The 14701-nt window shown below is 52.6% G+C and overlaps 1 protein-coding gene across 1 annotated transcript in view; it reads right to left on the bottom strand.

Moving 5' to 3' along the window:
* GAS7 (growth arrest specific 7) overlaps positions 1-9266 on the bottom strand; it is a 208833-nt gene extending 199567 nt beyond the window's left edge. Inside the window, exon 1 of the mRNA XM_077892642.1 lies at positions 9030-9266. Within this exon, the coding sequence (XP_077748768.1) occupies positions 9030-9212 (183 nt within the window). The 5' untranslated portion in view covers positions 9213-9266. The remainder of the gene's footprint in view (positions 1-9029) is intronic.
* Between the last annotated feature and the right edge of the window lie 5435 nt (positions 9267-14701).

The following is a 14701-nucleotide window of genomic DNA, read 5'->3' as shown; positions in this document are numbered from 1 at the left end:
GGGCATCCCCTAAATGAGAGCAGTGGTTCCCCAAAGGGAGGTCAACAGAGCCATCCACATACATTCAGCTTGCTCTTTTTCTCCTTCTGAGCACATAGTAGGACCGCTTTGTACCATGACAGGTGTGTTTTGGTCAATGAAATGTGAGCACAAGTATCACATGTCACTTCTGGGCAGAAGCTTTAAGGACTACATGCCGTTTGGCATGGTCACCAGCAAGATGCCAGACGGCGGTGGCTCCTTCATCCCGGGTCCTTCCTGGACGGTCCTGTGGCCTCAAATCAACTTGCGAACAGACTTGCAGGCTGAGGAAGCAGCAGATCTAGGCTGTTTTACTCACCGAGCCCTGGAGGGCGCTGTTTGTTACGGCAGCATATCCTAATCCCTCCTGACTGATACAGCACACAGCCCGCAATGCCAGCATTCTCAGAACACTTCTGTTACTCCCCACGGACAACATCATTACCCGTGGGGAGGACTGCTCTGAAACCTCCGAAGAGCATCACTTAAATTCAATCACCCCTTTCGCTCTTCAGCCTTCACTCCAGCCAATCACCTTCTTTTCTCCTTTCCAGATTTCCTTGGGTATTTATGCTTCTGTCTTATTGTGCCGTATGCTTTTTGGTATGCTGCTTTAAATCCTTCCCGCGACAAGGTGATAGACAGTCACACGTACAGATATACCAGAAATTGGCTCCCACGTGAATTTTGACTGTTTAAATTAAAAAAAAAAAAAAAAAAAAACACTAAATCACCCCTCCTCCCTAGAAAGACAAAGATTTGCTGTAACTGAGGATATTTAAAAGAACGTGGCCGTGGGCCAGCAAGGATTCCTTCAACCTGTTGTCTCCACTCAAGGGTACTTAGAGAATGGCACGGTACAGACAGTCCCTGCTTTTAAAAAGCAATTCATTTCTGGACACACCATCTCTTTTTGCCTTGTCACAAGGCAAGATCTGAAATATGCTAACTCCGTGAAACATTTAGCATCGTTGACCAAATTCTTGTTTGTTTGTTTGTTTGTTTGCTTAATTCAGTGTCACTGTACTCATTGCCTTCTGCCTGCCTGACCTTGTGCTAAGCACACGGGAGCATTATTTTAACCAGTTCCTCCTGGTTAGACAGGTTGCAGCCAATTTACACTTGAGTATTAGAAACAGTGCTGCAGTGGGCTTCCCGACGCCCACAGCTTGCCTATCAGATGCTTCCTGGGCCCAAATTTCTAGAAATGGAATTGCTGGATCAGAGGGCAGGTACACTGTGCAGGCTTTTAGAGCGTATTGCCAAATTACCCTCCAGGGCGCGTATGACGATTCTCCTACACCCCTGCCAACGCTCGTTCTTCTTCAATTTTGACAGTTTTCATTAAAGCAAGTATCTTTCTAAAAACGTGCCACTCTTTGGGGGCACCTGGCTGGCTCAGTCGAAGCCCACGTGACTCTTCATCTCGAGGTCATGAGTTCAAGCCCCATGTTGGGGTATGGAGACTGCTTCAATAAATAGAAAACTTTAAAAAAAAAAAAAAACATTAAAAAAACAATTAAAAATAAAAACTTGCCATTCGTTGATTTCTAGTGAGATTTTGTCTAGTGACAACTTTGTCTCTCTTTTCTTATCAAGCGTCTACCGGTGTTCTCGGACATATTCCTCTATTTTTGTTTTAATAATTGATAAAAAGCACACTGTGCATTCAGGATACTAATATCTTCCTGTTTGTATCTGCTTCTGCCTTGTATTTCAAGGAGGAGGTCTCCAGTGGCAGAGTGGACAGACGAGTCACAGATGAGGAGGATGCAGTAGGTGCTTGTGACTCGACCCACACAAGAGGCTCCACACCTGCCCACTTCTCACCAACTCCTGCCACCACCATGCTTCCCTGCCTACCCTCCTCAGCCCAGATGCGCTTCCCAAACCAAATCAGAGCACGCCCTGCCCTGCAATCGAACTTTCTGTCCCACTTTGGAAAAGTAGCCACCACGCACCAGAGAGAAACGCTAATTATGTAACATGCCGCAACGCAGGGCAACAACGGCAATCGTGTTACACTACAGAAGTGAATCAGATTAGCATGTTGAACACCTAAACTTTACGCAGTGTCAGATGTCAAATGTGTTCTATTTTTAAAAATCTTGGGTAGAGGGGATCCCTGGGGGGCTCAGCGGTTTAGCGCCTGCCTTTGGCCCAGGGCATGATCCTGGAGTCCCGGGACCGAGTCCCACATCGGGCTCCCTGCGTGGAGCCTGCTTCTCCCTCTGCCTGTGTCTCTGCCTCTCTCGCTCTCTCTTTCTGTGTGTCTGTCTCTCTCTGTCTTTCATGAATAAATAAATGAATAAGTTTTATGTATATATATTCCCGGAGTGGGGAGCCACAGCAACAAATATCCAAATACTCTGCCCTCTCTCCTTGTCACATCCCCACCTCTCTTGCCCCTGCTCACTGCCTTCTAACCATTCTAGAATATTCTGGTTCTTGCAAATATATCACACATACACTCCTCATTAGGATTATCTGTATTGCTTTCTAACCATTCTAGAATATTCTGGTTTTTGCAAATATATCACACATACACTCCTCTTTAGGATTATTTGCATTCGTGGTGTCCTCTGCCTCGAATCACTTCTCCTCTGATACTCACATGGCTCTGCATCACTCAGACCTCTGCTCAGGTATTGCCTCCTTAGAGAAGCTTCCCTGACAGTCTCACCAAACCCTCTCCTGCACCCCACACCCCACTCCACCACAGTACCCTGTTTTACTGGCCCCACAGTACTTAAAAACTATCTCCTTTTTTTTCTAGGATACCATCTCCCTAGCAGGGCATAAGCTTCTTCTCTGTGCCTGTCACTACTTCCCCTTGAGAACTTACAAAAGAGCTCATAGCCCATCCTAGACATTTGGGGTTTGTTGAATGAATGAGTGATCAACTTTTGAACTCTGAAAACTACATACAGCCCATACGCTAAGAATGCCTTTGACATTGTTAAATGGCTGAAAACAAAGCAAAGGAATAATACCACCTGGCCCATGAAAACTGTAAGTCTCAGTATCTATAAATAAAGTTTTATTGGAACTCCACCACACCCATTGGCTCTCGGAGCATCTACGGCAGCTTCCCACTCCCAACGGTGGGATGAATAGCTGTGACAGAGACCATATGGGGCACTTTCTTGGCTTCTCACTCCCTCTGGCGCTCTAAGAATCCCAGTGATGCAGCCACAGCTCCACTTTGCCTCTGGGCTCACAAAACCTAATCTGTTTCCTAGCCCTTTACTGAAAAAAGTATGGCATTGCAAGTGAAGGAGGAGAAGTCGCTGAGAGATATCCGAGGGAGGGTGGTGGCAGACAAGGCTTGCTAGCAGGAGAGGGGACAGTAAGAGGGGGACAGTGGGAGCCAAGGTGGAGGACAGAGAAATGGTGGTTTGGCGGGTGCAGGTAGCAGGTGGTGAAGAGATCAGAGAGATTTATGAGTTTAGTCTGGGCATAGGAGTTGGGAGTACCTGGGGACTGCCTCTGGATACCAGCTCAGGAAGTGAAATAAATACAATCAACCAGGAAGGTTACCCTACTAAAACAAATCTTTATCAGACAGTAGAACAGGGGAGATACTAAACATGCAGGGAGGAGGCAGCGAGTCCTCAGGAATCCACAAAACCTCTCTCACAAATTTGTACACCTGTTGCGCTTACCACTCCTCTCCCATGCCCCATCACCATGTGCTCGGATGCCACCACATGTCCACTTCTCTCCGCAGGTGGAAACACCACCCCAGAAGTCTCACCATGAGCAGAGGGGAGAGGAATCTACGAATGTTGCAATCACGGACGAGCGTGATCAGCCCTGATAGACGGTTAGAAAGCCTATCATGGGTTGCCTGGCCGCAGTGAGTAATCAGGCAGCCAAGTGGGAGAATGATGTTCCCTGGAGCGGCCGCACAGAAATCCTAACGCCACCCAGGAATACAAGGCTTCCCCAGTTTACCGAACATTTTCTTTCTCCAGGAGGGTGGGGATCAGCACCCAGGCTCGCTGACGAGGTCCATCAGACCATCAAATGTAAGATGGCTTTTTTTTTTTTTTTCCCAGACTGTAAAGAGTACACGAGAAGGTGAGCCTCTCATTCATGTTTCTAGGTGGTAACGGGCAGCAGGGACTGACGTGGCAGTGAACAGATGTCAGGGATTCCTGCCGACTTGTTGCTAAGGGAACTTTTGTGAAGATGCCCTGAATCCATAGAATCCGTAAGCCCTGCCCACCGCTTTGAAGTCCTGTGGGGTGGCCACTTGACCAGAGCTGCGTGCAGCAGCCTAGAGGGAGCAGAGGCAGACAGAGGGGTGACCTGAAGGTGGATTTTTCAAACAGCACGAGCCGTGAATGCAGGCCGCAGCCCCCAAATCAAAGAGCAGAAATGACTCAGTGACAATGGCAGAAAGCCCGTTGGTCTCTTCCGTCCCCGTCACATCCTCAGAGAGACACCAGCCCTACTTACTAAGGGCTTTGTGAACAGAGCTGATAACTGCCTTTAAAAATCCGGCTGTGAGGGACTGGGGATCACAAACCCACTTTGGGTAAGTCTCCCATTACAGAAAGAAAGGCCCTGTATTAAAATCAATTTGCGGAACATGGCAAGCATCTACTGGATGTCAGGCAGCTCAGATACACCGTGTCTATTAATGGCCAGCACCAAAGAGCCCCAACCTAAAAAGGCTGCACTGGCATGCCAATGGCCCAGCGGATAGACCCATGCTTTAGGGACAGGAAAATCGGGTTTCAAATTCAGCTGCAACATTTATTGGGTGGCCTTTATAAAGAAAGCCCTGGCATAAAAAAAAAAAAAAAAAAAAAAACGGGGGCGGGGGGGACTGTGTGGAGAGAGAGAGAGAATCTCTGAGGATGGCCATGGAGAATTTTCTAACACAACAGCCAAGCCTCCTGCACTTTACCCCCCTCCAGGGGCGCTCTCTCTCTCTCTCTCTCTCTCTTTCATTAGTGTGGGCCGGCACTTCTTCCTCTCTAAAGCATCACTGCCCCGCACGTGTTTTCCGTACCTTTCTGGGGATACCAATCTCCAAAATGGCCCTCGATGCACCTGTACCTACACCTGTACGCACCTCCTTCCCACACAAGAATCCCGACTGGTCCTGGGACTCACTTTCCCAATAAAACAGGTCAGAAGGGACATGTCAGCTCTGAGCCCAAGCCTGAAGAGGGCCTGGCAATTTGCATTTTGTATTCTTGGAAGGCAGCCACCGTGGAAAGACTCCAACTCCCTGCTAAAGAGAAAGGTCATGTGCAAGGGCCACGGAGGATAAGACACCATGTGGAAAGAAGGGCCCCCTTGGAAGAACACCAAGGCAACAGATATGGGGGTGCAGGCACCATCCTGGAGTCTCAGGCCAGCTTTGCCTCTGGGACCCCAGTCCTGGATGCATGATGGACACCAACACAGACCAACAGAAGAACCACCCAGCTGAGCCCTGTCGACTCACAGCACGGCGTAAGGTAACAGCAAATGGGTGTTTCGGGGCATGAAGTCTTGGGGTGGCCTGTTTACACAGCAATAGATAAACCCTCATTCCTCAACTATCCACAGCCCAGCCCAGCTCCCTAGCTCCTCGTCTCTTGCACAGCCACACCTTGAAAGCTCCAGCAGCATGTCACAGGAACCCAAAGTGGGAGACCAGCAGGTGGAGAGGAGACAGGAGTTCAAGGGTAATCCATGCAGTCATCTAGTTCTGCTGGCAAACAGGGTCCCCTTGCTGCACCTCTGAGGGCTACACGCCTCAGCCAGATGGTGGCTTCCAAGAGCAGCCCCTAAACCAAGGAAAGCTCTGTTTGTGTTTGCATTCCCTTATTTACCCACAATATTATTTCCCCAAAGCTCTGGGGGTTTCTGAGGATACCTTCCATTATCTTCCAAGTCCTAAATTTCTTTTCTCTATCCAAGGTTCCTGGCCCTCCAGCCATTGGGTTCCCTCCTCCCAGTGCTCTTTCTCTTCCTCTGGGAAGCTCCACCACCCCCCTTAAGAGGATCCTGGTGGCCAGTCCTTGTCCCCATGTCCCTCCAGGGCCTTCTCAGCCCCCACTTTTCCACTTAGGCTGATGAATTCCTGGAAGCTGCTTTCTAGAAGCCAAGGAAGTGCTGGGCCCTTGTACCATTTCGTTGGTGGCCTGACCTAAGAGATTCCCCCTGGGGGAACCAGGACCAGAATCTCCGCTCCCCCAGGGCTGGCTGACCTCCAGGGCAGATCTTGCAGCTCTGTCAGAGTTAGCTCCCAGCTCCCCTCCACGGGGCATGCTTCTTGCAAAGCCAGGGCCTCTCAGTCCTCCTTTCTCCATATGAACAAGAAAGGAATCCTTGGGGAGTGACCATTTTGCATGTGTTTGCCCTCAACCGGAAGTACCCTTCCACCAGGATGGGGCTTCTCAGTAGGACTCTTTTTACCATAGACCCAAAGGTCCCCTGCTCCCAGCTGTGGCCTTGCCATCTAATGCCTCCCCCAGGAGGCGGTGCCACCCATTCGGTCTCCCCAGAATCTCCCCTGGCCTTGATCTGCATGCCCCCAGCGGGCTCCGGGCCAGGCACCCCCTGGTGGACATCCCATGAGCTTCTCCTGGAAGCTGGCTAGCTTCTCATGAGCCAGCCTCCTGGCTTCTGCACCAACTTCCAACTTGGATGAACACCTGGCCGTGGCTTCTCCAGACTCAGTGTGTATCACACACTGGCCAGTCCACCGCCAGCAACTCCCCTGGGCGTTGTGCACTGTCCCCTAACCAAAGCTGTCTTTGGGGACTCACCCCATCCCAAGGGGCTCTACCCACATGTCCTCCATCCCTCGGCCTTGAGATCCAGCTGGCTCACAGATGAGGTTTCCAGATACAGAGGGCCTCGTCTCCAATCCTTCCTCTGGGAACTACCACCTGCCTTGACCCTGAAAAGTCCCAGGGCCCAGGCCCATCCCTGCCTCCACCTGTGGGAAGGCCAGCAGCCTCCCTGTGAAACCAAACTGCCGGCTTAGCAGGAGAGATGCTCCAGGCAGGAAGGAGCCACTGCCCTCATTTTAGCCCCAGTCCTCAGCCTCCCCGCAGGGATGCTGTCGGCATGCCTCGTTTAGAACAGACACAGGTGGAGAGGGTAACATTCAGCTGTCTGAGCCCCTGAGCCAACGTGCAAGCATTATTACTAACCCTGGGGCAACTGCCTTCAGCTCCAGTGCCTGCCTGTGAATGGGCACAGTGCTTCCCCCTGCACTGAGTGGGCAGGGGAACCGGCACCCAGTAGGTGCTCAAGAAACCGAAGCCCTTCTCGGCGGTGTTGCTCCCACAGATGGGCACTTCTGGTGCGTGTCACCCGCTGGGAGTTGATATGACAGCCCCTTACGCACCAGAGATTTCCTAAGCTTGCACACGCCATGGGACGTGACTGACACACCCAACACTGTCCCAGCTGGTCAATCTGTTTGTCTCCTGGGTCTGGTTCACCCTCCCTTCCCCAGAGGAAAAAAGCAGAGCCTGGCCCGCTCTCGTCAGCACAGCCTACCAACCCACCAGTCTCGCCGCCCCCCCCCCCAAACAGCTGGCTGCGCCCAGCCAGGGATGCTCCCCACCGGACAGACCTCCAAGGGCCAAATTTCCACAGCTGCATTTCCTGGAAAAGTGTGGCCACCAGAGGAATTCTACAACAGGGGTCTCTCCCAAGGCTTCTAGCCAGACACAAGGAGGCTGCAGGTCCTCGTAGGAAGCCATGCACTTGCTCGCTTCACATCTGAATCCCGGGGAAGGAAGCCAAAAAGCTCAGAGACACACCTGAGCCTGCCTTACGCACACAGGTTCCTCAAAATAGAGAACCACGGGGGTTCCCCAACCTACTCCTCCACTCGGCCATGAAATCTCTTTTAGCCTCAGTTTTGCTCGAATGCTACTTATCCACTTTTCTCCTCCTCTCGACCCAAAAGAGACAATCATGTACCTCTACGGGGCCAGGCTCTCGGTCTGGCAATATTTCCACAGGACGTGTCTCAGCAAACTCACCCGCAATCATTTTGCCCCATCCGTCCATCCTTTCTTTCCTTTCCCTTTTTTGAGTCGCACCCAGCGGTTTCTTTCAAAACTTGCTACTTTGTTCTTGGGGAAGTAGGTCAGGGGTCAAATTATAAACACCCGGCCTCGGTGATTTGGGAGGTGTTTGGGCAGAGGGGTTGATACATATCTACACAGTGGTGGGTAACCCCCCACCCCCACCCCGCCTTTGAAGTCTGGACAACAATCCTGGGGGTCGGTTGCTTTTTAGGAAAGGGTATGTGCTATAAGGTCACTCCTCCCCCCCACCCCTCCCCCGCCCCCACCAAAGGACTTAAAAAGCTTGGGACCCCACTCTGGCTGTGACCATGAGCTCAGCGATTAGAGGACAACAGAGAGGCCTCCCAACTGTCACCCAGACAATAAACAGCCCGCCGACTTGGCTCAGCAGGTCCTGTGCAGCCCTGGGCGCGGGCCAGAACCCCAGGCACAGGCCACTCTCAGGCTCCGGACCAGGGCAGGGGCGCTGGGCGCCGCTGGGTCGGGCGCGCGGCTCGGGCTGGGGGCCAGCCGGGCTGGGGGCCCGCAAGTGAGCGGCCCCGGGCGGCCGGGCAGCCCGACCCCGACCAGCGCGACCGTCCGCGGGCGGCACCGGGGGCCCGGGCCATGCCACTCTCCGGATCCCGACTCCGCGGCCCTCGGCCGGCCCCCGCCAGCGCCCGCTCCCGAACTCTCACAGGCAACAAGTTCTCCCTCCTCCGGCCGGCCGCGCCGTGCTCGGGAGGCCCGGCGCGGGGGGCGCTCCGGGGGCGATCCCCGCGCGGCCCGGGGTCGGGCGCCAGCCGCTGCCCCCCCCCCCCCGCCCCGCGGCCCCTGGGCGGGGGCGGCTCCCCGGGCATCCCCGGCGCGGGCAACAGGTACGCGGGCGCGCGGCACCGCAGCCCCCGGCTTCCGCGCCCCCCGCCCCCGCCCCGCCCCGCCCCACCCCGGCCCGGCCCGGCCCTCGCCCCGTACCTCCAGCAACTGCACGTAGCTCGCCGGGAACCAGCCGCGGAGCCCGTCCTCCTTCTCGCCTTCCCACCAGCCGCCGTCCGGGACCTGCAGCAGCGTGATCAGCTCGCCCGCGGCGAAGCGCAGCCCCTGGCCGTGCCGCTCCCCGGAGAAGGGGTACAGGGTCCGGCAGCGGGCGCCGGACATGGCCTTGGCGCCCGGGCTCACAGCGCAGCCTGCATCCCGGCCGAGCCCCGCGGGCTGGGCAGCGGCTCCGCGGGGTCCCAGGCGCCCGGCGCTCCGGGCTCCCGCGCTCTGGGCGCGCGCCGTCTCGGGGGTGCGCGGGGGTCCCCGGCCCGGCGGGGGACGCGCGCGGCGCGCAGGGCAGCGGATCCTCGCGGAGCGGGCGGAGCAGGCGGCGACGCCCCCGGGCCGGGCAGCTCGCGGCCCCAGCTCCGGGCGGGGGGGCGGGGCTCAGGGGGAGGAGACCCAGGCGCCGCGGGCTCCGGAGACAACTTCCCGGGGACGCGGGGCGCGGGCTGCGGCCGCGAGGGCCGGCGGGGGCCGGGGCCGCCCGGGCGCGCGGAAAGGCGCGGCTGCCGGGGGAGGCGGGATCCCGAGCATCGCGGGGGCCCGGGGCCCGGCTCGGCGGCGAGGGGGCGGCCGGGCGCGGCGCGGCGCGGAGGGGGCGGGCGCCGGGCTGGCCGAGCGGGGCTCGCGCGGAGGCGAGGGGCGGGCCGGGGGCTGGGCCAGGGCGGCCACGCCCGCGGAGGCCGGGCGCTCCCTCGCCGAGGGCAGGTCGCCGGGGAGGGGTCTCCGCGCTCGCACCGCCGCCTGCCCAGGCCGCCCCCGGCGCCGGGACCCGCGACGCCCTCCCGCGCCGGCTCGGCGGGGCTGGTGGCCGGTGGCGGCCGGCGCGGAAGGGCGCCTGCTCCTCGGGGCGCCCGCGAGGGCACGGGTCTGTGGCCGCCGATGTCGGGGTTGTGCCCGGGGCTGAACGTGGCTCACGGGAAACCGAGCCCTGGGGGAAGGCAGGTTGGAAGGCTGGCGCCCAGGTGCCGCGCTGGAGGCACCGAGCGGGGAGGCGACGAGCTGGGACCCGGCGGGATTGGAAGCCAGGTCGGTGGACAGAGGGAGGAAGGGGGAGAGGTGCGAGGGGCAGCCCCCAGCGCTGTGCCTGCAGAGGGGAGGCCGGCCCGGGGGTACCCGCCCTCCTGCAATCCAGGCGGGCCAGGCTGGAGGTCGACGCTCACCTACTCAATCGACAAACCTGGGGAGGCCGCCCCCTTCCATGCAATGAGCCAGGTACCTACAAAGATCGTCGGGGCACGGCCCGCTCTCCAGGGCCCAGAGGACGTGGATGCCGAAGAAACGACCTTGAACCGAGGGTTGAGAAGTAAAAGAAAGTGGACTTCTTCATTAGCTTACTCTAAAGGAAAACTTGAAGTCTATTTCCTAAGCTGTAAATAACTGGACCCTTTAATCTCTCTGCAAGCTTCAAATTGCCTCCCCTTGGATCCTGCTCAGTAATCTTCCTTGGCTCCCTGTTGCCTGTTAAGTCAAGTGCAGACCTCTCAGCCTGTGCCCTTCAGACTCTGCAGTATCTCCCCTGGCCTCATCTCCCATATTTGTCTAGATACCCTCTTCCAAAACCATCCCGCTGGGCCTTAAGATCTTGCTTATCTTTCAGTGCTTCTCAATCCTGGCTGCACATTAGATTCACCTGAGTGACTTTCTCAGATGCTCGTGCCCAGGCCCACCCCAGTTTTGGAAAATCCACATTGAGCCCTGTGGTCTGCATTTCAACCATTTTGCCTTGAGCCGCCTCAGCCTGGCCTCTGGCCACGGGCAAGCTGACAAATGCACGTTGCTTATAACAGTCCATCGATTGCAAATGCGCAAACCCTTGCTTGGCTAGAAACACGGGGAAACAGACTGCACCGCAGTCACCACGGGGCATCCCTGAAAGCAGAGCTGCAAAATTTGATGTAGGGAACGGTCTGGAAAAAGTAAGTGACCTGATCGGTTACAAAGGCCTCAAATTCCTCCGAGGGGAAGGCGGGGCATATGTGACTGTTAACAGACCGACCTCAGGTTTCATATCTGATGATAAGGCCCAGCTAAGGTTGAAAGGCCAGACCGGAGCCTTCTTGCAACTCCCAAATCTTCCATGGTGCGTGTGAGCAACCTGGAGATCCAGTGTGGACTCAGAAATCTCAGCCTGCAGGGCATCCCAAATGCCCCAGCCCCAAGTGGCCTGCCCCAGACGGTTCTGCAGCGCCAAAATTGGTAACGGCTGGTGGTTTTTTCAGTTCTTCCTCTGTGTTCCTGTACTTCTATGAGCAACTTTGGTTACTGTCTCTAATCCACAGGTAGAGAAAAGAAGCCCAGAAGGTAGGACTTGCCTAGCGCAGCAGAACCAGGCGTAGAGCTCGGATCAGGGCTGCTTCCTCTTGTCTACTCTGCCCGAGTCGGGGACGTGTGTATCCTAATGCCCCAGCCACAGACAGCATCTTAGGATAGGGCTCTCTGGTTGATACCCAAGGTGAGTCTGGATAGATTTGCCTGGCCTGGCAGTCAGCAGAACTCCTGTCCCTGATCTCTTACTGATGAAGTAACTTGGACAACACCTAACACCCCAACACCCTCAGGTCTGTTTCCCCATCTGTGATTGGTGTCTGAATCCAGTAGCTGGAACATGGCCCTCAAGATGGTTAAATGTAGTTCCGTGGCTCAGTGTAGGCTCTGGCCTCCCTATCTTCAAACCCCAGTTTCGCCACTTACCAGCTGTGTGCCCTTGGGCAATTGACTCAACCTCTCTGAGCTTCATTTTCTCCATCATTAGAAGATGATAGTAGCACCTCTATCTTCGTGATTAGGAGGATTAAATAAGTAAAAATTAAGCCATGTAGAGTAATACCTGGCATTAGCAATTATTATTAATCTAGTCTGATGGTCCTGGCTGTTTATTATCTAACACTTGTTTTCGAACTAAGATTTCTAAGGCCATAATAAGCAGGAACTTATGTCATCTTTGGGATGCCAAAAATGTAAAGAAACACACCCGGGGTTACTGTTTCCTCATAAGATCTTGAAGGAAAGATGAGTGTCTCCATCCATCCCTCCCTCCCTTGCCTTCTTCCTCCCCTGATCTTTTATCACTATCTTGAACTTTTATTTGAATCTTTAATTATTTAACTTCTTTGAACCCAAGTCTTATTTCACTTGGGTTTTACTAAGTGAAACCTATTTTACTAAGTAGTCTCTTAGTAACTCAGGGGAGGGAGTACATGTTTGTTTTTCGTTCTTAAGGGCTAACGTCAAATCCTGCACAAAGTAGGCATTTGGCACTTCCTGAATTCGTTTTGCAATATGAGCGGGTCTGAACCCCTGCTCATTTTCAGATTTTCCATATTGCCGAGTTACTCCATAAACACATGTGTTAGAACATCTGGATTAGACTATAAACTCCTCAAAGCAGGCTTTCGTCTCTCTCTCTCTCTCTTAGCTTTCTCTCGACACCATGCATTTATTTGATAACTACGGGCTGGCGGGGATGTCTTTTCTCTCCAAGACAATCTTCTGTGCCTTTCCATCATCAGCCTATGGATGGCAGAGAAATCTCAGGGTTTCGGTTTCATAAAAAGTTAAACATGGATTTGCCATATGACCCAGCAATTCTCTCCTGGGTATCTACTTAAGAGAAATGAAAACAAAAGGCCACACAAAAACTTGCAGTGCAGCACTATTTTGAAATCCCAAAAGTAGAATTAATGCAACTATCCACCAGCTGATGGATAGATAGATGAGACGAGGTATACTCATACAGTGAAATATTCACTCAGCCAAGAAAGGACTGGACCACGGACACACCTGACACAGGCTACAATGTAGAAAGACCACAAAGACGCTATACAGAGTGAAAGAAGCCAGATACAAATTGTGGGTGGCCTGGCTGGCTCAGTCAGAAGAGCATGCAGCTCTGGATCTTAGGGTCATGAGTTTGAACCCCACATTGGGTGTAGAGATTACAATCAATCAATCAATAAATAAATAAATAAACAAACAAACAAACTTAAAAAAAAGGCTACATATTTGTATGATTACATTTCTAAGAAAATTCCAGAAAAGGCAAATCTATAAGAGACAGTAAATTAAGATTAGCAGTTGCCTGGGGCTGAGAGCAGGAATAGGGGGAAAAAGTAGACGGTCATGAGGTTTCTTTTTGGGATGATGACAATGCTCTAAAATTTGATTGTGGTTGGGATTGTGCAACTCAGGAAATCATTGGATTGTATACTTAAAACAAGGAAAAGTTTGGGTATGTAAATTATACCTCAATAAAGCTGTTACAGAAACCAAAATGTAAACAAGGATATACAAGGGCCTCATTCATTCTTTGGGGACTCCCTTTCCGTGCCAGTTCATTCAACAGCAGCCTGAAAGACCAACCAAAATGGCTAAGTTTCGGGCTTGGGGCTAACGAGACAAACATGGCAGAATAACTAGGGAATTCCTATACGTCAGTAGGAAAAATATGGGTGACTCCTCAGGACACCTGGTGGCTCAATGGTTGAGCGCCTGCCTTGGGCTCAGGTCGTGATCCTGGGGTCCTGAGATCGAGTTCCGTATCAGGTTCCCTGTAGGGAGCCTGCTTCTCCCTCTGTCTATGTCTCTGCCTCTCTCTCCCTCTCTCTCTCTCTCTGTGTGTGTGTCTCATGAATAAATGGATAAAATCTTTAAACAAAAAAAAATATATATGGGTGACTCCTCAGAAAAAAAGGCAAAAGACTTGGACAGGCATTTCCCAAAAAAGATACCCAAACAGCCAATAACAACACATCCAAAGGCACTCAACCTCGGTAGTCTTTAGAAAATCAAATCAAAATCATAAGGAGGTAGCAGTATGCACCCATGGAAATACAAAAACAAAAAAATATAATAAGTATATTTATAAATAAAAACTGAAATTTACAAAATGGATGGTAAATATAAAAACAAGAGAGAAAATGCTCCATACTGATGAGGACACAGTGCTCCCAGAGCTCTCCTACACTGCTGGCTGGAGCCCTTTGGAAAATGTGATATTCAGCAAAGCTGACTCATAGCATCCTCTGTGACTCATCCATACCCCTTGTAGGTATTTGCCCAACTGAGATGTGTTCATATGTGAGTGAACAACATAAACAATGTATGCGATGTGCATGACAGCAGTATGCTTATTAGCCCAAAGCTGAAAACAGCCCAAAGTCCATCAAGAGTAGAGTGGGTCCCTAAGGGGCGCCTGGCCTGCTCAGTCGGTAGAGCATGCGACTCTTGATCTCAGGATCCTGAATTCGAGCCGCTCCATGCTGGGAGCAGAGCTTACTTTAAAAAAAAAAAAAAAAAATGTTTTCTAGAAAAGAAAATATCATATTATAAAATAAATAATAAAATGTTATAGTCCCTGACCTCAAAGAATCTAGATTCTAGAGTGATGTTTTCCAAACTTCTTTGATGGTACAGCTCCATCAGTAAAACTCCCAAACATCTGTATTTCTATTATTTATAAATACATGCACCGCTCAATGGATATGCATAATACACAGAATTGAAATGTTAAAAGAATTACATTAAAAAAAAGAATTACATTAAAATCTGTATTATCTGCAAGCAGAGGTTCTTATATATTATATTCCTGTACCACAATGGAGGTT

The sequence above is a fragment of the Canis aureus genome, chromosome 3 (assembly GCF_053574225.1).
Source record: "Canis aureus isolate CA01 chromosome 3, VMU_Caureus_v.1.0, whole genome shotgun sequence".
NCBI classification, from domain to species: domain Eukaryota; kingdom Metazoa; phylum Chordata; class Mammalia; order Carnivora; family Canidae; genus Canis; species Canis aureus.
This window is presented reverse-complemented; position numbering and strand designations above follow the sequence as displayed.